This window comes from Chroicocephalus ridibundus, chromosome 6, assembly GCF_963924245.1.
Source record: "Chroicocephalus ridibundus chromosome 6, bChrRid1.1, whole genome shotgun sequence".
NCBI classification, from domain to species: Eukaryota; Metazoa; Chordata; class Aves; order Charadriiformes; family Laridae; genus Chroicocephalus; species Chroicocephalus ridibundus.
Genome location: NC_086289.1, coordinates 36,523,347 through 36,547,449, shown reverse-complemented (window position 1 = coordinate 36,547,449; position 24,103 = coordinate 36,523,347). Strand labels below are relative to the sequence as shown.

General features: G+C 39.6%; 1 protein-coding gene across 1 annotated transcript; it reads right to left on the bottom strand.

Annotated features, from left to right (window-relative positions):
• Positions 1–4,418: 4,418 nt before the first annotated feature.
• On the bottom strand, positions 4,419–23,991 carry SUPV3L1 (Suv3 like RNA helicase). Its single transcript, XM_063339020.1, has 15 exons — positions 23,713–23,991; positions 18,354–18,431; positions 17,971–18,078; positions 16,281–16,395; positions 15,556–15,724; positions 13,954–14,065; positions 13,595–13,672; positions 12,450–12,541; positions 11,325–11,505; positions 10,840–10,933; positions 9,956–10,175; positions 9,519–9,599; positions 7,846–8,022; positions 6,149–6,297; positions 4,419–5,752 (listed from the first exon to the last, which is right to left on the bottom strand). Exons 1-15 carry the CDS (start codon positions 23,954–23,956, stop codon positions 5,257–5,259), a joined length of 2,394 nt encoding a protein of 797 aa, XP_063195090.1. The 5' UTR covers positions 23,957–23,991; the 3' UTR covers positions 4,419–5,256.
• Between the last annotated feature and the right edge of the window lie 112 nt (positions 23,992–24,103).

Below are 24,103 nucleotides of genomic sequence, written 5' to 3'. Positions count from 1 at the left end.
CTGCAGCTTTTTTCCAATCAAGCTTCAGCTGTGTAAAGGAGCGAAGAGACACACAGACCCCCTACCCCCCCACTGAAATATCTCTTTCACAATTCCCAGCGGAGAGGTTTTGTACAGATTATTCTCCCTTCACCCCTCCTGAAGACAAAGTTTCAGAGCAGCACAGATCCTCAGTATTGCAAAACCTGGGGAGGGAACAGATTTACCTGGCAGCCAACAGCACACTGCTATCACACTGCCTCACTCAATAAATGCCTTTAAATGGGAGCACAGAGTGCCTACAGCAAGAGCAGCTTCCTTACACCACCACAGCTGAATTTGACACAGCCTTCAACTATTACTCACAAAAGTTCATTCCGAATACACAAGTGTTTCCAGGACTTTGTCACTGTATCAGGTGATATGGACTATGGAAACATCATCCAAAGGAAACTCTGTGAGATGTAGACACAGAGGAGAGAAACAAAAAAGTAAGGGGCTGGGGGGGGAAGGCATTCTCATGGGTAATTAGAGGCTCACTCTCAAACTACAACTACACCGGGTGTGTTTCCCCCCCACTACTGTTCAGTATTTCAGATGGAACTAAGCACACTTACTGCACTAGCAGACAATTGCCATCCAAAATTTTACAAAACAAGATTACAATCAAAGAAATTTTTGATAAACTAGAAAAACAGCCTCACAACAGGGGGAGAAGAGGAAGTTGGGGGGGGGGGAGGATTTCAAGTAACGGGAGGAAACACAAAGAACTACTGAGCAGAACTAGAAAACCATCTACACAGATCCAGAGCCGGGCAGAAGCAGACAATTAGCAGAAAAGGATCTCAGGCTATATCAATTCATTGCCTAAAGTGGACCAAACAAACTCATGCTGTTGTAAAAAAAAGTACAATTGACCATCAGGCTGGGCTGTATGAACAGGAGTATAATCCACAGATGCACAAAACAACACCCAACTCCATACTCAGCACCAGTCTCAGGAAGAGGACTCTGCCCAGCCCTGGCAGCTCCAGCACATCAAGAAGGCATGGATCAGAAGAGGATTGCTCTGCTGAACAACAGGAGCAGTCACAGGTCATATTTTTTCAGCCTCTGATCACGAGGAAAGCTGAGGGAGGCGAAGGGAACTCCCTCTGCAGAGACATATTATACAAAACCTCTGCTAGGAAAGGTTGAGGTCTTTTTTTTTTTTTTCTTTTTCCTCCTGCCTTGCATCAGAGATGAGCTCTGGACACTGGGAGATCCCGCCAGCTCTATTTATTTTCCACTATTCTAGAACAAGAGTAAAGCAGACAGAGTGGCTGAACAGTCCATAAATAGGGCTTGTTCTAAAATTAGGCCTTTGATCTTCAAGAGAAAGAGAGAAAAGAAAGAAGAAAAAAGCCATGCCACCAGCCAGAAAGCACGGTTCACTTCTTCTGTATTCATCTTTTAATAACTGCTGGCTCGTTAAGTCAGACACTGACTCCCAGAGGGACTGTCTCTTTCCTCATTGTTTACTCATGCCATCCGAGTCACAACCCCTCTGGCCAGCAAAATTGAAAACATCACCTTTCAAGCTCCATCCCACTTTGATCCAGAGCTCATTGTGTCCGTAATACGGCAGATTTATTTTTCATTCTCTCTTTTCTTTCTTTCTCTAACGGATACCACTGGAAAAGGGTCTCAAAGATCTAAACATTACTAAACTGGCAGCAAGCTCTGTTAAATACCTGACATGTCAGAATCACTGCGTAACTTGTTCGCTCATCCCTGGTGCATCCTAGCTTCAGGCAGGCTGTTGTGTAAGACAAGACATTATCTCACTTTTCCCCAGACAGCAGCTCAATGCACTAAGGGCCCAAACCCCAAATACGTTACAGCCATTTCGTATATATTCTGACCTGTACAGGGGAAACAATCCAGTACAAAGTGAACAGGTCAGCTACAATTGCATACAGCTTGGAGGCTTGAGGTGACACTGTTTTTTCCCTTTGTTAGAGCTGCACCCAATAAAAGGTAGTGAGAGACCCTCCCTTCCCCATTTGCAAGGGCCAACAAGACTTCAAAGTTACGATACCACTCTCTCTACTTTCTTCTCCTGCATTCTCCTTCCAAACCCTGTCTCAAGGCACAATGGAGAATCCTGAAGAGGCTGGTACTCACGTAGAATACGTTTCCCTTCCCAGTAGCAGCAGCTTTGTCCCCCATTATATTCCCACAAGTTCATCAAAACTCAGAACAGAAAAGGGGTCCCCGCATTCATCCTGAGTATGTCCCTCCTAGGGGAACATCAGGCTGCAAGCCAGAACAGATGAGGGGACTGACCGGAAAATCCACTCCAAGGACAGACACTATTTAGAAGAGATGGAGACAGCACAGACAGAAAAGAGCACACAGGCTGAAGAGAAACAAGAGTTTTACCAAGTAGTGCTGCTACAAAAAGCATTTTACATTTGAAGCGTAACAAATAAACACAAAAAAATTAAATTGTGAAATCGATAAACTTCCAAACATCTGTAACCTGAATGCCTGAAATTAATCTGGAAATCTGAACACCTGAAATAAACAGTTTTGCAAATGTGATTCCCAGATCAAGTGAACAATGTTGATGCTTTTCAAAAAGAAAAAGTTTTGTCACCGCCCCATGAAGAAGAGCAAGAGGCCACTCAATCCTCCGCCAGGGGCTTGCTCGCACAGGGCACGTTAAAAATGTGCAGCTGGCATAGCTTTGCGCCACACCAGTCCAGATTGTACCACATGGGACCAATTTGGCATCCATGCTAATGGAAGTCAATGACAGCCACACCATTAACTTAGAAGAAAAGAAAACTTTCATAAAAAGTCAGCCTGGAAACGCCTGAATAAACTTCAGAGCTCTTAAAACAGTTACTATGGAGTCACTATGGAAACAAGCAATGAGTTAAGCCAAGTGCTAATCTCAGCAAAATACAAAAAAGAATGCTTATAGTCATTTAGCTTTCTTATTGCAAGGCTTGCTGCTCAAACACAGGGCTGGCTTATACCCCGAAGTCCCAGCCACTCTTTCCTTGCTCAAAAATATACACTAGTACACAGCTTAGCATACAATTAAAGCATAAATTTATCAAAACAGACTAGAAGCAAAGTACAGCAGCAATGTGGGTCTCCTGCAACCCAACCCCACACACACTGGGGTGAAAAAAAAACCCAAGGAGCCGTCCTTGCACAAGTGTGGTTTTAAACAGTGGTTTGCAGATTCAGCACAGAGTTTGCAGTCCAAGAGGTAGGTGGGCAAATACACACTGACAAAACCCATCTGCAGGCTTGAACAACAACTTCCCTTCGAGTCAGTCAAGTATAAAGGACACAAGGAGGCAACTGATACCACTCAATCCCGTAATCCGCATCACACAAGCTATTTGAAGAGTATGAAACGGAATACATTTGTAAGGGTTAATTGCAAGCTCGTATTCTGTGCAAATCATGTTGCTGTTAAGCAGAGGCTGTCAGGACTCTGGGAAAGCAAAGCAGAATTACTCATCCACAAGCAGAAAATTCAGGACATTCACATGGCCGTTGCCACACATACATAGCTGCTTGGTTTTTCTTGGGGGAGGAAAGAAAGATCGGGCTTTACAGGGGAAGGACCTAAAACTTTCCCTCCCCACCAGTCTAGTACTGAAATCAGCAGGAGATCATGTGGACTAGAAACATTTAGGCATTGCTTGCTTTTTAGTAAATAATGGGGAAAGAGTACATGAAATACACTGAAAACAGCTGTAAAAACATTACTCAAACTGCTGCAGACTTGTTTGTGAACAGCAGCTTAAAGGACTGATACTAGGAGGAAGCAAAGGGGATTCGGAGAAAACTAGCAACCTGCAGAAATATGTGGTAGATCATTTCAGAAATCAGGTATTTGATACAGGGAAATTCAACCTGGCTTTTACACGTATTCCAACATTAACACCCCAGAAATATGGTTGCTGCAGCATTACTCTTCAGACAGCCCCAGCGAGATGTCCCTTTCTGTGAATACATAGGAGTTTCAGCATCTGATTCTTTCCATTCTCCAGTATCCCTACTGGGAGCTCAAAATCATACCTTAAAAGCTCCTCACACTAAAAACAAATGACAGAGCATCTGCGTGTGTGTGAAAGAGACACAGCCTGCTGGTGCACTGCCTTAAACATTATTTAGTGACACTGCATCAAGAAAAAAAAAAAAAGTCCTTTTCCCAATAAACTTAGTTCCAACAAATTAAGCTTTACCCCAAGTGGTAAGCGCCTAACTTTTCCAGTTTATGATAGCCACGATAAAACAGTAGTATGTGGAAATACCACTGGCACAAATATCAACCCACAAGCTGTTACTTAAATTATAAGCTGTTATGTGAGCTTAAGTAAAATATTTTATGTCTCCTCTCAAAATTCAGATATCACAAACGAACTGGCATGTGAAGCAAAAAAAACATTTATGAAGTGCAACAGAACAAGATAATCTGTATGAAACCAAATTACAAAAGCCAAGGAGAAAGACATCTGAATTTCTCAAAAGTAAATAAATTATACTTATTCCTCTAACATCTGCTCCTCCCCCCCAAAAAAATCATAATCCAACCTTTTTTTTTTTTTTTTCTCTCCCCCAACTTTGCCTGAATCAGTGTGATGAGCTTTTCCTAGAAGGAAGTATACAATTGAAAGTGCAAGGACAGATTTTGCTTTGTTTCAGTAATCACCCCTCAGATGACAGAATTGGAATTTACTCAAAAATTCTCGTGGCCAGAATTTCATCATTCCCCAATGCGTTAACACAAACGCTTTTAGTCTCCTTCCACATTTTCACAGGACACAAAGGTTAGAGGCGCACAACTCCTATCACCACTCTGACCCAGCTTCCTGCCAGGTTGTTCATTACGTGTTTGTTATCTGTTAAACTCTGCCCTTTGGGAAGGGATGGAATGAGTAGCTAATTCATTACTAGTGTAATATCTGATGTTTATTAATGATGTGAGGATATCTTGCAAGAAGACATCAAAGTTCAAATTTTCACATAGCAGTAGATCATACACTTAGGCTGAACACCATGATTGATAAAGTGTACAGCTGACTAGTAAAAGCAAACTTAGAGCCTCTGAGCTTTTAAGAGTCCATTTCTCTGAGTGCTCCACATAACTGGCCACAGGAGGAGGAAAACATCAGGGAGTTGCAGCAGTGTAAACATGAAATGCCAAAGAAGTTATTAAAATAGTATTTTATTTTATGAATAAAAACTAAACAGAATTAGGACAAAGTCCTATTTTTTCTTTTTCCCCATTTCCTTTGAACTATTCTGATCACCTCTTTTTGAACCAAGGCCATATCTACCATTTCTGTGCTGATCCTGCCACTCACTCTCCAGCTGTCTCAGCATTTCTTGTGTTAGAAGTCCTTCACGCAGCAATCTGTTGGCAAGAGATCCACGTCCATGGCTTTTCAGATCCTCCTGCCTTGTAGCAGATCGATAGGCTTTCAAGTTCTTGGCTCTTCTTTCTCCCAGAACCTCCGCTGCGATAGAGAGTGCCTCTGTGGATTTTGCATCATGACGGTCTAAAACCATCCTGGTATCCCTCTTAGTCCTTGAAAGAGGAAAGTTTTCTGACACAACTGCTGCTGTGCCAGGAGCAGCTGCAGATTGCGAGGTTCGGATCAGCTTCGTGATGTTGCAGACACCAATTTGTATAATGTCATCTAGTTTTTTCTGAATATCCCTTACAAGGACAGCATCAGGGAACATATCCATGAAGCGGTAACTGAAGAGAGGAAAAACAATACACAGTTAAACCTTTCCACTAAAGGACAGATGACTAGACAGAAATGAGATACATACTATGTAAAGTTAAAAAAAAAAAATAAATTACGTGTTGCATGGGAAGGCCACTGTATTTTAAGTGGCATTTCAGCTGCTCCAGTCCAGGATCACCTTGTTTCTAACTTTCTCTGTCAGTCACAAACCATTCTCTGCAGAACCCGCGACTTGCTCCCACAACATAGCTACATTTGCATTTGTCAAGATCCTCTAAAGGGCCAAAGGAGCCCATACTGCACCACATACACACGGGCTTGAAGACACTGCTTTTCTAGGACTGTAAGTCATAAGTTTAGGAAAAAGTAAAAATAAAAATAATTTTTAAGCACAAAGACAATACCTTAACCACAGATAGAGGTCAAAAACATCATGAACAGCTTCAAGGTGTACAAGCTCTTTGATGTTCTTTGGAGCAGCTAACGGCCATTTGGTGTGCCGACAGAGCCAGTCAAACGTCAGAGGCTCATTTCTACTGAACTGTCTTGCAAACTGAAAAACAAGCAGATTCAGTGAAGTCTTCAGCCAGGAAAGAAGAAATCCCAAATGAGTTAAGTTCCCTTGAGTTAGCATACATAGAAAAAAATACTTCAGAAAATACTTGCTTTGTTTTACACAGCCCAAATGCCACACATTCTTTTACTTAATTACTCAACACAGGAGTCACCTCTCCTTTCCAAGGCCTCATTAACACAATTTGTCCACAGCCCATGCACAGTTAATCAACAAAAGTATAGAGCTATTCAGAAAAGCATAGCACTGCAGGCATAGGACTACATCTAGCAAAGCAGACAGACTTTGTCTTTTTTATTTCTCCTGCTCCTAATTCTGTTATCTATCTTGTTTCACAATCTCCAGGATTGAGAAAACGTTAAATGTGTTCCCTGATTTAGGAAACATGCTATTTGCCACCCAAACAGATTAATCTGCACTAGAAATCAGCCCTTCTCAAACCTAGACATCTCAGCTCTTTTACTAACATATAAACCAGCCAAATAAGATTTACATTTAAAATCTTCAGGAGCACTGATGACTTGGAATAACTGCTTCCTAACTGGCTGATACTAGAAGGGTTCTTTTTTTTTTGCCAAGGAATGGGGCTTAAATTCACACAAGCATTCACGAGAGTCTACCTCCCTCTGACATGACATTATGCCCCTCTGCACCTTCATTACTTGGGGATCTGAGCGCTCAGCATTTTCTTAATGAGGCACTTTTTTATTTTTAACTCTTTAAAATCAATCACTCAATTTTTAAAGAATTATTAGCTGTTTCATAAAGCACAGGTGTAATATCTGTGACATGAGGGCATCACTTCAGTTTCATTATTACACTATTTTATTAAATATGTTTAATGCCGTGTCTGAAAGGGGACAAAGGCAATACTATCTAACAAAGTAACAGTCCCAAACAAAATTACTAATCCCAAAAAACTGAAATCAGCTGACTACAAATTCCTCAAAATAATCACTCCGGAGGCACAATGTAAAACAGTTCATCCGGGCCTGAAAAGTGAAATGACGTATTTCTGAGAGCAACTTGTAGCACTGTATTTTCTGGGCTTTTAATTCTATTTAACTGCATTATAACATCAGCAATCACACTTAATCCCACATTCTTTTCTTTTGGTGACAAACTAACATCTTGAAGCAGTGGTATCTTAGTTCCTAAGGACTACTTTTAGACACACTATAGTGCAAAGCTTAGCAGTGCACAAGTGACTACATAACACAACTCTGATCTCTCCCAGTTCAAAGATCACCTGCAAAGCAAGCAGTAGGATTCTCCAAGGCAAACCGCAGAAAAGCTATTCTAACTTACATCACAAAATGAGAATCGGTTCTTAGAAGTTAAAAGTTTTGCCCAATAAACTCCTAAAGAATGCAATTCTAAAAAAAAATAAATACATATCCAGCTATTTTATATGATGTAATGATAAAACCCACAATAAATATAGCAGCTAGATAGTCTCAATGCACCAAGACACACTTGCTCCGATATAAATAACACATTTTTTGGAGGAAAAAAAAAAAAGCTGACCTTCAACAATGTGGTACACACAAAAGGCTCTTTTCTGTTCAAGGGTGCAGTGCAGAAGACATAACGTGATCGCAGATTTAGTGGAATGTGCTGAATCATATCTGCTAGAAATTTAAAGTCATCAATATTGCAGACAAAGTAAAGCCCATCGACTTGTGAGAGACTCACAAAAATATCCTGTGAAAATATAACCAGATGAAGGAGGATGTTATTACAGGAGAGGGTTGCTAAACTTTTTTTTATCAAACCAAAAAATGATTTAGTGTTTCAAAGGCTAGTTATACTGAAAGAACAGTTAGAAATATCAAATTTGACCACAGATAAAAAAGGGGGCAGGGGAGTTCCCTCTACTCTTTTAACAGGATTTTCATTAAATTGTCTCGCACAGGATCAGAGGAGAAGACAGAACACACTATGCTTTATTTAAGCATTGTCAATTAGTCTCTTAAGTAACAAATACAGTGTTCTGGAAGCGCACAGTTTAGTTACAAAGAACACCATCAGAGGAACCAGTTATTACTATGTTTAGAACTTCTTACAGGTTTGTCACTTAGCATGACCCTAAAAGCTAACTTTACAGCACAAAATTCAATGATTGAGGTATTTTTAGCCCAATGTCAGGAACAGATCTATTTTAGGAAGAAAGAAATCACAAGATAAATACAGTATTACAATAGAGGAGTTCAAAGAATACCTGAAACACATCCAAGGCAAGAGATGCCACTGCACATTGCAGGGGGAATTTTTATGGGCCCCCAAAATTATTTCTCTAGTGTAAAACTTTGAAAGATTTTTTAAAAGATCTTCAAAGAAACACTGAGCTTCTTTATTAAGTATGTGACTAAATACTTAAGAGATCAATAACAACATCAGGATTTTTATCTTAATACTTCTATGCTAGCCCAGAAATTCTCAATAGTAAAATTTTAAAGGTGTGCTGTTACCCTACGAGCCTAAGTCTTCCAGGAGGTCTCCAACTATAATCTTTTACCTTGAGGTTAGAAATCATACACTTTGCTACATGACAGCACATCAGCAGAGAACAATAATACCCATTCAAATCCAAGAAAGCTGCTAAGACTTTCTCAGTGTACTGAAAACTGTGACACTAGTTTTCAAACACAACATTGGAAGCTTAATTCCTACTTTAAAAGGTTTAGGCACTTCCAAAAATTCTACTATCCAGCTAATGATAAGATCAAGTAGTTCCCACAAAATCTGTTTTCTCAGAGTTAAGCAGAAACTCTTTTACCATAAAGTCCACAGAACCAGGAAAAAAAAATCAGGTAGCTCTCAGATGTACAGAAATCTGACATGACGAGCCCAGTTTCCCAGGAATCTTCACATAAATTTATCAAAATTTCAATCTCTAATATTTTCAGCCTCAGACCAAAAAGTCTACATTTAAAATACAGGAAAGGTGAAATGAAAAGGTTTGATTGTTGCCCTCTCTTCAACTCGGGTAAACATATTCACACACATAAACAGCTTTCAAGTTAATTATAACAAAGAAAAGTTAAGCATTCTAAATGTGGTAGAGAGAAGAATCCAACTGATAAAAGCTATGCACAAGGCTGTTTGTCAGGTTCATGAAATGCACATTCATACAAAAGCAGTGACCATAAGCAATGCTTAATTTTTAAAGCAGAAGCTAATATTTTGATCATTCTTACAATTAGATTGGATAAAGTGGCATCAGGGAGATGATAAGCAAACATTTCTATCTGCTCAGGAGTAGGATGCAGGCCAGCTGCCTAAAGGGAAAACAAAGAAAAAAATGTCCATTAATCCTCAATATTGTTCTTAAGTTAATGCATCAGAAACAAAATCTAGAAAGACAAAATGCAAGAAAACAAAGCACCACACAGAGTCCAGTTTATTTAGCACGCTTTTCTGGAACTTGAGAACTTTCGTGTCTGAGCTTTTAATTCTTAAAAGAGCGCCTTCAAATGGGACATACATTCAAGGTCACTCTGGCATGACACAATCCATTTTTATGTTTTAACTTGTTTTAACTTGTAAACAGACACAAAAAAAAAATATTTAGGATCAGAACACAGTAAAACAGCTCCAGAGTACACCTGTACAAACTGAATACTGAGCCTCTCACCTTCACAGGGCGCACAGGCTCACTTAAAATCTCCTTCAGCTGCACGAGGTCATCACGATGCATTGTAGTGACTTCACCTTGTTTGAAGGATGAGCCATAACGCCCCGCTCTGCCTGCAATTTGTAGAGCCTGAGAGGTTGTAATGGAGTCTATTTCCTTTTCTCCTTTCTCATTGATAGTTGGCTTTACAATAGAGTTAAAAATTATTCTTTTTATACACCTGAAACATTTGAAGAAAAAACAGAGAAGAATTCTGAAAATTGTTTCCAATATACAACCTACTACAGAAGAATGAAAGCTTTTTTTTTTTTTGAGCTTTTTTCTCTCTGTAAATTCAGGGACCACAGATACTACTTATGGACACAGCATATTCAAAAGGGCAGCATAAGACTGGTTACTTGCAGGGGAATCACCATCCCTACACACATCAATCATGTTCTAACAGGGTCACAATCCATTCGTCATCATCATCTGCTTCAGTAGTTTATAGCAATGTGACTGCATTACTTTCAGCAACAAAACACATCTGAAACTGGATTGAACTTGATCTACATTTCAGAAATGCAAGAGACTGATACTCTTGACAACCTAGCATATTTGACTCCAGGGAATCAAAAGGATCTTAACAATGCCTACTATCACACAGGATTAGGCCAAGTGAGCTATTAAATTCTTAGAATCGGTTTCAAAATTCATCAAACTGACTCCTATTTCAGAATTAAAATGTGTGTACTGTGTTATCTAGACAAATCTATATCTAGACAAATCAGTCAAACTGGGAAGAAACAAGTGAGGAAATTAATGCAGGTATCACACCCAAAAAAACCCAAAACAAAACAAAAAAAGCCCCACACCCCATATCATAACCTGCTCCAAGTACTTACAAATTGAGTCCCATTCCAATTGCATCTGTAGCAACTAAAATTTTGCATGGATCATCAGGATCATTGAATTTCTTTGCCTGTTCAAGCTTTGTTCCTAAAACAGAATGACAAAACACTTCACATAGCAAACTTTTCTTACAAAACAAAGACTATATATCACTAAGGCAAATCCCTTTATAATAGGCCAAAAAAAAAAAAAAAAGGTATTTGGCCGTTGTTGGAGGAAGGGATCAGGAGGGATTTGAATCATTCCCAGAGCTGTGCACAGACCTCACTTAATTACATCTATCTGAAGATTAATAATAAATACGTAATAAAGGTCTAATCTCAAAATTAAAACACCAGTCAACGGAAGTTGGTTAATTTCTCTAACTATATAGAGACGCAAAACTAGGAAAACTTGTACTACTTCATTTTAAAAGTTTTTCTAAGAAAGCAGCAAGAAGCAGAACATTCCCTTAAAAATAAAAGGAAGAGTGCTTTACCTGGTGGCAGACTGCCATATATGACAGCACATTCTAATCCTCTGGCTTCAATCTGTCGACTGACAGAATAAATGTCATTCTTACTGAAACAGACAATGCAGTCCCCAGGCTGGAGGTTATCTAAAGATTCTAAGGCATCATCCAGTACAGTAAGAGGAGTGAGTCTCTTGTAGTTTCGGACCTAGAATCAAAGGAGATGTCAAAAACAATGTTTTTAAATGAAAAATTCCTGTGGAATATCGCCCAGCTTGGTTATTATCACAATCGACTGTAACACTGAGGAACCTCTCACAGTCCTGAAGGGACAATTACCGGGGAGAAGGCGACATACACCTTACGCACTTGCATACTTGCAGCACTTCCCAAGCTGATAACTACACAGCCTTTTCAAGAAACAGAAGAACTATGTATTCTTACATGTAAACTCGATTCAAGAAAAAGCATACAGGCTATGCAGCAACTCTATCAAGAAATGAGAGTCTGTCTTCATTCAATCATCCGAATACTGTAACTGGTCCCCTTTCAGAATTACAGGCCCCCCACCATGCACAGATATATAAAGCTACAGCTAATTCACCAGGAAATCATGCAGGCTTGACTTTCTTCGGCCCAAATGTTATGTTTTTAAATACTCTTCAGAAACGAATCTTCCCAAGAAAAAAAAAAAAAAGAATTTATGACGCAAAAGTTGGGTTTCAGAGATCTTTCAATCACTTTCTTCTGCAGGTCTTAGCTCTTAACTCCTTTCTTCCTCATATGGAGAATAACTATCAACAGATCTGGTAACCTCAGCAAACTTGAGGGCACCATGCACTCCAGGAAGAACAGAACTGTAAAGAGAGCCTCTAAACAGCTGTAGCATTCCCTGAGGGGAACTCAAAGCACTTACATTCTTTAAGTAAAACAATACCACCATTTAAAAAAAAAAAAAAATCCAAAACAAAAAAAACCCACAACTTTGCAACATTTCCTTTGGTTTACAGGAATTGAGAAACACTTTAATAAGAACTCCTGCAAGAATAACTTTGATCAGTGATACTCCCAAAAACACCTACATTTTAGCCTGTTTTCCACCAAAGAGAACCTGATGTTCTATCTGCAACTTTACAGAATTAAAAAGCTTACTTCAACTTCCTCCCCTGTAGTGTACATGAGTTCTGTCACCAAGTCAATAGCAGCAGCTTCTCCACAAACGTGGATTTCTTCCGCACAGAGTCCTAAACAAGATCCAATGAAATAAAATGCAAAATATTACATACTTACAGACAACAGTAGCTTTAGCTGACTTTTAAGTTAGCCAAAAATTCCATTTGGCTTGCTAAACTTATCAGTGAGTATATTTCACCTCCTTCAACATCCCAAATTAGTACCTAACCCCTCTCCCATAATACACTACTTCCTTAGAGCTGTTCTTTATCTCCTATCAGCAAGTGATGCTTGGAAATCCATGAGTACGATAGTCAAAGCAGCTAATACTTTGTTGCACCCTCTCAGCCAAAACAAGAGGTACTCTTAACCACTGAGCAAATGGAGCAAAGCTTTGAGTATGTTTTATTTACTACTTATGCTTTACTAACTCCCAAATCATAGCAGAACTGAAGAGCTTTGTTTTCTGCATGACCGTCTAAAATTATGAATATGTCTCTAATGCAGGCAGAATAGAAAAAGGGAAAAAATAGTCCAAGAAGTGTGACAAATCATCCTGTTAAACTTAGCATCAAAAGTAGTGAAGGGAAGGGGAGGGGGGGAAATCAGATTCCAAACTTCTGTTCAAAATCTGAGGAAAAATGAGTTTCAAAAATTCTAAAATTATCAAAAGAAGCAATCTTCTAAGAACTTAATAGATCAATGCAGCTCTATAAATAAGCCATTTGAATTTAACACTATACAATACTTAATGTTTGCCATGTTGCCATACATTTAACAGTACTTCTTCATAAAGAAATCTCTGAAAAATTGTGTTAATTGAACAAAAAAAGCATACTTCTAGAAAATAATCAATATAAATGGACAGCATGGTGTAACAACACAAAGACTCCGTATTATCCAAGGAAGCAAAACTAAGAGCCATCTGTATAACTTAAAAAATAAAATTTTTCAGAAACATTCAGTAAGTAAAACTTGCTGTGAGAAGACATATGAAGAAAAAATACTTCTATTTTGCATCACATATTGTAACTAGTTATGAATATACTGACTGATAAGCTTGAATTTAATGTGCCATTTATAGTCACGTTAGACTAGTTCATTGTCAACACAAACAAGCTTACCTAGAAGGGCTCTTGTCCAAGCCCACCCTCTGGCAGGATCTCGGATCATCTGAATTTCATCAATCACAGCAACTTCATCTTAAAACAAAAAAGAAAAATATGATGTGCCAAGGAGGAGCATCTAGAACAGCAATACAACACAGGAAGAACTTGAAGACTTTCTAAAAAAAGTTGCTCAAATCAAGTTAATCCTCTACCATCAAAAAGCTATTCTGAGATGATCCATGTTTTATTAACTGCTCTTAGTTCAGAAATTTTTCAAATAAAAGTGAAAAGGAATAGCTCAGCTACTTCAGAGTACAAGCAATAATACACATAAAGATACCACAGATATGACTGAAACAATTATGTATACATACAAGGCGTATTAGTGCTGCACATTTCAATGGTACAAGCAATATGAGGAGCTTGTCTGGCATCTTCATTGGCATACACACGCTCTTCTCCTGTCACCAAGTCACATGGCACATTCTAAAGAATTCAGAAAACTCACGTTAAGTTTCTTTAATATAACAGAATCTCCTTTCCAAAGGGGGGCGGGGGGGGGGGGTGGGAATCAGTTGATTACAGTATTTTCTAAGACAGTATAATGGAAGCTATCCAGAAAATAACTACCCAGCCTTTGGAGACTTGTGCCCTGTATTTAAGTCCTATCAAACTGAAGAGGTAGTATCTGTAATTAGATGCTCTCCCCTACTCCTGCAGGAGATTACATCTTCCTCTGCACATTTCAGAGCTGTCACATGTGCAACAAAAGAACTGTCAGAACAGCTGTAGTACAAGGGGCTCATAAAGCAAGGCCCAGCAGTGAAGGAGCCTTGTGAGCTCCAGCCTCCTCCAGTTCACTTGGTGATTGCCCTGTTGGGTGTCTCACCTGCTGCCTTATACTCACACAGCAAGAATTCACGAGGACTAGCTGTGAGAGACAGCAGGGGCCACCACCCTCTGTCAGCTCTACACTCGCTGACTCTCAGGCAGATGGCTGCTCCTTCCATGTCTACAGCCACCTGCAGCACCACGCAGAAAGCCCAGTTCAAGCCTCAAGGGCTATGCATGATCCGTGAGCTGCCAAGTGAAAAGCCCTCACGCACACTAAACACATGGGAAAAAAGTGCAGTAACTAACAAGGAACATCACTACATGGCATCCACATTCACTATGCACTACACATTACAGATATCTCCTAGGACAAGCCAATCTTTCTTACGTGTTGTTTTGATAAACCACTAATAGGAATAACAAATTTTAAATCATAGACTTATCAAAAAATGATAAAATCATAATATTATTTGGTAAACCCTACTGTACATACACACTATACTGCATTAACAAGTGATGTGTTATTGTAACATTCAGAACTGGTGTGATTCTGTGCAGCTGGAAACACAATTGGTGAGGAGCCTTCAAAAAGATGCTGGAAGCAATAAAAAAAAAGTACTTATGAAAGCTTCCTCCAGGGACCTGATATAGGGCACTGCTCTTCAACTCAACACATCTGAAGCTACAGAACTTTTTCTTAGGTGGTTGAGTGAAATATATTTAAACATTGATGCAGAAGGTTGACGGAAATTAAGCAAGGGTAAATTCTTGCATACAAGCTTAAATAAAGGTCATGGTCAAAAGAAGCCATGGTTTCCACGCTGAAAATGCTGACAGTAGAACCTATATAAACCCAGGGAGGGAAAAATTACAGCAAAATAGAAGCAGGTTACACGGATGATTGCACAACACGTGCTTTGGGGAAAGTGACGTTCCATTTAGGGCAATGATGTTCATTCTGCTTGCCTAAAGTGGAAATGCACAAGTGGTATTCACATGAGCTGATGCTACTGCAGAGCAAAGGCACCATTCAAGCACAACTGCTTCATGGACTCCCTTAAGCAACTACAGTACTTTACAAACATGCATTCATAAGACTGTTCCTGTACTAAGGATGTAGGTAAGTAATATAACATACTGACAGCATCATTACTCTTTTGGAAGATCTCATGAGCCAGAAGCTTTAGTGGACCGCAGTATATTCCAGATTTTGCTGACAAAAATCTCTGGATAGCATGGTAAGTTTTTCCACTGTTTGTAGGACCGGCATGGAATATTATCTTTCTCTGAATAGCCCTGGCATCTGGATACCTAAAACATACACAATAAAGCAGATTTGTTGAACATTTACCTTGTGTTCTGGATACTGATTCAGGGGAAATTGCAAATTAGCTTAAGCATTTACTTACTAATAGACTTTTTAATGTATCTTGAAAGCAGAAAGACCAAGTTCTTAAATAAAGACAGTATAAAGAGGCTACTAGGTCTTATGCATTCTTCTAAATCATACAAAGCTTTCAAAGATTTAGAGTGAAATTCACACACTGTGTTCAAAATAATTCTCATTATTGTGGTCTCTCTCCTTGAGAATATTAACATTTTAATGTTCTGGTGCACTACCTCCCAGATACTGCCAGAAGACAGCTTTCTGCAAAGGCAATACCAACTCAGCAACTTTCATAGCTTGTTTTCCTTTTAACTGATTGCAATATATCTTGTAACAAAGATAATTCCTGACACAAATTATTGTAAAAACAGAGAAATGGAATGGAAAATATAGAGCAACTATACATCATAAAGCTTAAGTCCACAGACTATGAAATTCTATGATACTAAGAAAACACTACGACCACTTAAACACACTGACCAGTTGGGTGGCAATCTTAAATCACTGATCTTGCGCAGATCATCCATACAGTCCAGCATCGGAAAGATCTGCTTTGCATGCCTCAAGAAAAATGGAAAGAGATCATCCACGTGACCTAGAAGACAAACCCTTTTAAGAAAGTCTGCTAGCTTCTCTGAAGGTGCGTATCATATGTAATTCTTTCAACTTCTGGCTCTCTACAAAATTCAATAATTCTCTCAATGGCAGAAATAAACTAACATGAGTACATGGACTCATTAAGCAATGTAATGCAAATATAATATCATGGGAAAAAAAAATCTCATTTAAGTATATTCACTCTGGCTAGCCTACACATCTAGAGAAATTCTAAATAAAATGAGAAGCTATGGAAAAGCTAGTTGAGAAATAGCTTTTCTGTCCTAAGAAGATTTTAGTCTTTTCCTCCTAAATTCATGTGCTGGCTTGGAATAAAATAAAATAAAAGCTTCTAAAATGTTTTTATGAATAAACAGAGAAAAAGAAAATAGTTTGTAACTTCCCTAAGCTACTAAGACTTGGGATATTGGTTCAAAATTGTGAGTCTACAATCCTTAGGTGAGAAAACAAAAATAGAAAAAAAAATCAACTCAGAAGAAACACCCAGGTTCACTCTTCTGAATGTCTGCAGGGTAGACACGTGGTCTTAAAGGTCTCATTTCAGGTCACAATCCAATCATCCAAATCTTATAGAATTTCAAAGAACTACCTGGATCTAAAAAACTGTTATTATAAAACACGTACAAACCAAAAAAAAGTGCAACGTTTGGGGGTTTTTATTTTAAATTGAGAATTAGTAATCAATGAATCAAAATCATTGTGAAGATTTAAAAAACTTAAAAACTGTAGTATTTTTAATTATCATCTTTGGACAAGCAAAACTCAACTAAAAAATTTCAAAACTGCCACAATAAACAGCCCTTTACACTCCTATATATGTGAGCATACATAAACAATGCTCATGTATATGTAAATAAGGAGTGGAAGTGAGGAAATCACATGGAAGATTTTATGCACAACTAATATAAAAGGTTGTTTAAATTTCCTAAGAAGGTAAACATTTAAAATCTACACATTTATATTTTAAGACTAAACTAATGGCCACTCTAACCTTTAAATTACTATCATTAAAAACACATATAACTATGCCCCAAAATCCTGAAGCTCAAACTCTGAGGAAGGCTGTTTCTGCTGTTACCAGCTAGCATCACCTCTTGGTTAATAGCCACTAATTACAAAACACGATGCAGTAAGCAAGCAAACAACACTCATTTCTATTAGTGTCACACAGAAACAGAGCACAGTCACAGAGCTGCATTCCCAAGTACTTAAAGCCACCTGGCCAGGAGAAAGCTGTCAAAGTGCCCCCTAGTGACTACTGAATTTTTAAGAGAGGAATAAACTGAACAGTACTATTATAATTTCAGCAATGACTAGATGCTATAAAACAACAGGCTGCTTCTTGCTAAGACCTGCACCTCTTCCGTTTCCACTGCAGAAAACTTAAGGACAAAACACTCCATAGGATGGGCACAGAGGTTTCTGAAGGAGAAGTACTGACTTTTAACTTCTACAGCATAGTAGGGGGATTCACAGGTACACAGGTAAGCATACAGGCCAAAAACAAGAAAAAAAATGCATATTTTATTTTACAAGCACTCCAGATACTTGCCTGCACCACAGCATATATCATTGAGAATAATATGCAAATCAGCACTCACAGAACTGGATTCCATGATATACTTCCTAAAGCTTATAAACGCTTGGTGAAACAGGCGAGCTGCAAAAAAAAAAGGAACAAAGTGAATGCCACTGGGATCATAAAACCATATTTGTAAACACCCAATAAACCACTGAAGTGGCCCATTAAAAACCTGTTCCTTAACATGAAATATTAAAAGTAAATATAAAGGTTATTTGAATCGAGTGACAGAGACAACCTAAACAAGCAGTGTCACGAGACCCTGCATCAGATGTACCTAATTTCACATTCCAAATAAAAACAGATTTCACATTTTAAAAAAAAATAAAAAATAACTTTGAACATTTTCTTACCATCTAATCCATTTTCTGCTCCTAGTCTTTGGATTTCTTTTCTTTTGTAGAACTTATTTAAGTTTTTTAGAACTTCACCTGCAGAAAGAGAGTAACATTTTTTTAGTTTGCTCAAAATTAAATCAGTTCTGCTGACCCAAAGATAGATCACAGCTCCTAGTCTCATTACTTTGGAGAGAGGGAGTCTTTGCCATGCTGAATAGACTCAAATGATTTCTCCCTAAATTAAACACAATTCATGATTGAGCCTATTGTGGAAAAGAACAATCTTCAACTGCCACAGAGTAAGAACTGCCATGAAGATGACATCAGTATTTGAGAGATGCTCTCCCTAGTACTTAATAGGAAAACACAAAAGTGGGAACCTGCAGCCAACATGTTATGGAACAAAATAATTAAGGTTTTGGGGTGTTTTTTGTTTGCTTTTTATCAGCACCTATCAGGAAACAGCAAGTTTTAATGTGAAAAGTTAATCTGCTTAAACCACTTAGTAACTGCTTTTACTAAACATTCTGAGAGACTTCACACTGCTTCCAAGACACACACTCTCCAGGAAGATTAGGGAAACCAAATGCAGTATTATTCCTATTTCTCAGATTAAGTAAAGGAGGAGAGCACAGAACTTAACAGACTTTCTTCATATATACCACAAATTACTTAGTTTATACAAAATCTCTTATTATAGAGTTATTAATAAACGCATGCCCTCCCCTGAAAGGCAAGTTCAGAGTTGCAAAATAAACTGTATTTACTAATGTACACTCTGAATTTAGTTTATTAAATGTTAATCACAATGGCAAAATTGTGTCCCCTCCCCATCTATAGCACACGTCTGTGACATCAGAAATTCCCACCAACCTAGCAAATATCATAAGCATCTATCCATAAACTTATGTTATTGTGAAAATTCAAGTCTACAAACTCTGTATTATAAAATGCTAGGACTCACACATAAGGCAGCATACCACTGGTCTGCCAGCACAAGTGACTGAACACAACACTGCCAAGCTCTCTGCAATTAACTTTGTAACTCTTTGAAGTCTCTGCCACAACATAGACAGCTTCCCCTGAGATCAACCTTGATGCTCTTTCTAAAAAACTACACTCTAGAACAGAGATAACCCACTTTGCATAATGAAAATCATCAGGTGACAAGAATAAGGAAAAAATTCAACTGCAGGCAAATCCAGAAGCACAAGAGCAGTGGCTACATCCCATACCTTGTGCATCATTACAGTAGTCTATTGACAGATTAAATTACAGTCTGAAATGCTCACAAAGGTAACTAAGCGAGATTGTCAACAGGCTTACATTTACTACACAGGCATCCATACTCTCATCAGAAAACATTTAAGGGCACAGAAATCAAAGACAGCTGGGAAAACACTACACTAAAAGAAAGCACAGGACTAAATTCTCTTCAAAGCCTCCATAAGAAGTTATAACAGTTAACAAATCATCAGCCATGTAGCTAAATTCACACCCTACTGGCCTTGCTACAAGATGAAAAGGTCAATGCCAGAACATTTGTTACTATCCACACCAACGTGACATTGGGACCATGGCTGCCCTCAACAACCAAGGTCACGATCCTTCCTAAGCACAAAAATTTGTCTTAACAATAAGGTATATCAAAACTAAACAAAGCTGGCATTGCAGTCCAACTAGACATGCCCACATTAGATTAATCTGACTACACGTAGTATTACCCATTTCTACAGCAACAGCTGGCAATTAGGGCACCTACTCAGGAGATCTGTGTCCTGCCTCTACCGTCACACTTGTTATTATTCACTCCTGTTTTAAGATTTCCCTTTCTTTACCATTTATGCATTCTAGAACAGCATTTTAGCTCTTACTCAATTACTTTGACTTCTCAGCAGAATTTTTTTAAGGTTCCGTGTAAAAAGACAGCCTGACGCTATGGTTAAACTCAGAAATTTTGCAGTCAGCCTCCAATGTATCAGGTTCGTTTAGATGTTTCAGCCCTATTTGCAGGAAGACTTTTCAGTCAATTTTCTCCATCTGAGACAACAACAGTCCATTTCAGTAAGCCTGTAGGCTACCCGGGGACAGCTGAAATGCTGTATTATAAAATTCCTCCAGAACTATTAGACTTCTATTGTCCAGTCCAAGTGACTTTGTGCATCTGACTAATCTACTTGTTCTGGCACCACCTGTTTCTGACGCATGAATCGCTGACAATACCTCATCTTTTCTAGCTTACATTTCTCACCAGTAAGCACAGCCCCTGGTCTTACAATTGAAGCCACAGAACTGACATTCAATATGACAACTGAGTGTTAGGGCTCCAAATCAACAACTGTATCAAGGATCCTGTGAAGCCATGGGGCACAAAGTGCTGATCTGTCATACAGTAGATTTTTCTGTTTATAATTATTTAAAAATTCTTCATGGATCATCACCATACCAGGAGGCACACATTCAAAGCAAACCTAATTTGCGCTGCCCACTGACTTGGCAATATTCAGGTCTGGTGCTGAAGATCACAAAGCCAGGCACCAATCTTTCTACCTCTGTACTGACTGGACATCACCATTACAGTATCTTCTCTCATCACTCTTTACACTCCTTTCTTTTGATATCACATGCACGAGCAGACCTCTTGTCCCTTTCACCCTCCTACCTCATTTTAACATCATAGTTTCTTTTTTATACATAACTGCTCCTTAGATATTTCACTACAATGTGCTCATGTGTTACCTAGTCACTCAACAATCAGTTTGTTTGATGAATAAATTATACGAGGGGTTTGGCAAACACCTACTTAGCTCTTAAGTCATTCCATCAAACAGTAATTTCATATGGTTCTATTGTTACCCATAACATGCACATTTGGGCATTTCAGAAGGACATCATCATCATAAAAATATATCAGAAACATTATTAATGTAAAAGCAATGAAAGGGTGCAGAAAGACATAATCTGCCATAATCTCTGTACGAAAAAGCTCAATAGCAAAATTCATGCTCACTGTAACCTACTTGACACTCCGAAATTGAAAGCATACATCACTCATAAGGATCCACTTCGTGTGAAGTCACAGAAAACAGATGCAGCTGTGAATGAATTCCACTAAGCGGCAGGTGTGTTAGAATGGTTTTGCAAAAGTAAGCATCTAAAAAGGCTTCTGTTATACTGACAGTGTTTGACTAGTGTGAAAACTATGAGCGCTGTATCACTTCAGCAAGTTAACAAGGTGATTCACACTGGAATTATGCACACTATAAGTAACAAAGTTTCTTCACAAGCTGTAACCAGAAAGCCTGTAAATACAATTTTTTCTTTACTGAATCTAGTTCAGCATTTGACAGTAGAATCTGACAGAGTACCTTCATTCAAATTATAAAAACAAACAAACAAACACACACACACACACACCAAAAAAAAACCCAGATGCATGATACTGTGTGTGGTCAGAATCTGAGGCAGGGAAGCAGAGGAAGATTATTTATTTCATAAAAAAGAACGGGATGATATCTGCTAAGGAAGGTCTCATTCAGTTTCCTCTTTAACACAATTGATGGGTTCCAAAACACAAAATTACTGTCAGCACTACATGCCAACAAGCCAGATGAGCACCATACAAGGCTGGTATTCCTTGTAAGTCTCCCAGGCTGTTTGGAGTAGTTCATTTTCACCTGTGGGAACATAAATAATTTTAGCCAATCTGTTCTCTCTCAAAAGTTTAGCAGAGGCCAAATAGAAACTATACTTTCATTTTCCTGGAGCATTTTAGTTGCAACTTTGAAGAAATCCAACATAATAGCTTATGTAATAAATGAGTAATGTACAAGTAAGACGCCACCATTCATGTTTATTGGTATCTGAGGAATGCACTACTAATTTAAGCTAACACTCAAAAGACAAGTCTGAAAATGACAGATTTGATGCATTACAGCTGTTCAGGATTTCCCTCCTAGCTAGGTCTTTTAGCTGTCAGGGCCAGGTATTGTTTTCTTAAGGGCTCTGAACAATTCAAGATCATTTTCTCATGCTTCCTATAACTGGAGTTAATATAAATAATATGCCATCAAAACACTTAATTAGGAGAACATATGAAGAAAAGGTTTCCATTTACACCCTCATTACTTTGGGGTCACCAAACATCAGAAGAATCACAAACTTGTTTCTTATTTACCAAGTCTTTAAAGATAATGTTCTGGCACAGATAGATAAAAGACGACCTTTCCTGAGCAGAAGACTGAACACAGATGAAGAACAAACAGGACGTATGGTTTACAATTAAAAAAAAAAAACAACACTGAAAAAGCAGTTACAATTAAAAAAAACCCCAACACTGAAAAAGCAGTTACAGCTCACTCAATAGTTCCTGAGATATAATTACATATAAAGACATCAAAGAACAGAAGCATAGAGCATCTAAAGGTCAACAACAGAATTTCTTCTCTGTTTCCACTTAAATGTCAAAAAATTAACGTGTCAGGTAAAATGACAGGACACATACCTAGCAGATAGACAAAAGAGAAACGCAGAACATTGAGAAGGATGTTATTTTACTCGGTTTAAACACCCTATTCTGCTTTTGACATACTCAGCAGCTCTCATAACACAGACGGCACTGAAGCACATAGTTCTTGACACAGTTTTCCCAGTTGATACACAGAAGCCTACGCTTAAAGTTTACTCGCTCATACTTTAAGACGTGCAAACCCAAGAACACACAGACCAACCTGCACTGTTCTAACTAAAAGTTAAACTTCAGCTTCTAACGCTGATGGCTAATAACTAGAAATACTGAATGCTCTGCCCGATTTTGATCTAGGCACATTCACACACTGATGATGCTCTTCTGCCTATAACAGCAGTATCTGAGAAACCTATGACTTCTGAGTTCAGACACAGTTACGATTTCGGAAGGCCACACGATCTCAGTTTAGCTTAGGACCTGCCCCCCCGCCAAGCACCTTTACCCTGACTGCGCCGAAACAGGGAGTGGAGGAACTGGGCCAACAGATTTTTCCTCCACACGGGGCACACCTAATGGGCCTTAGTAGGAAAAAAAAAAAAAAAAAAAATAATCACTACCGGCCCTATGACCTTTTACCTGACAGCTTTTATCCCCCTTTCACCATGGCGGGCACCGGTCAGACCAGACCCCCTGCTCTCCAGAGAAAAACCCGAGGAAACAACCCGAAAGGGGCCGGCCGGTTCCTCTCCGCCCTCGCCAGGAGCCTCACCCCCGCAGGCGGGGAGGGCGGAGGGGCAGCACGCCTCAGGTCCTGGCGGGAAGAGGCCGGGCAACGCCTGCGCCGACCCTGCCCGCCGCCGCCGCCTCACGGTCCCTTCCCGCCGCCTCCGGGCCGCCCGCACTCACCCTTGTCGAGCGGCCGCGTGAGTTCGGCCCCCACGTCTTCCTCGGCCGCGTCGCCGACGGGCTTCAGCGGCACAGGCACGAAGAGAGAGGTGTCGGGGGCCCGCGAGCTGCCGTCCCCTCCGGCTGAGGAAGAGGATGAAGCGGCAGCGACGGGGCGCAGGCGGGCGGCGGCGGCCCCGCCATGGCGGGGGACGAGCCCCGCGCGCGCCGGGAGCCGCAGTAGCGGCCACGCGCACCGCCTCATCGGCAGCGAAGGGCAGCGGCGGCGGCGCGCGGCTGGCGCGTCATCCAGCGGCGACAGACCGGCGGCCCCCGCCGCGCAGGCGCACCGCCGCCCGCGCCGGGCCCCACCGCCGCCACAGAGCCAATCAACACAGAGGAGCCAGATGTT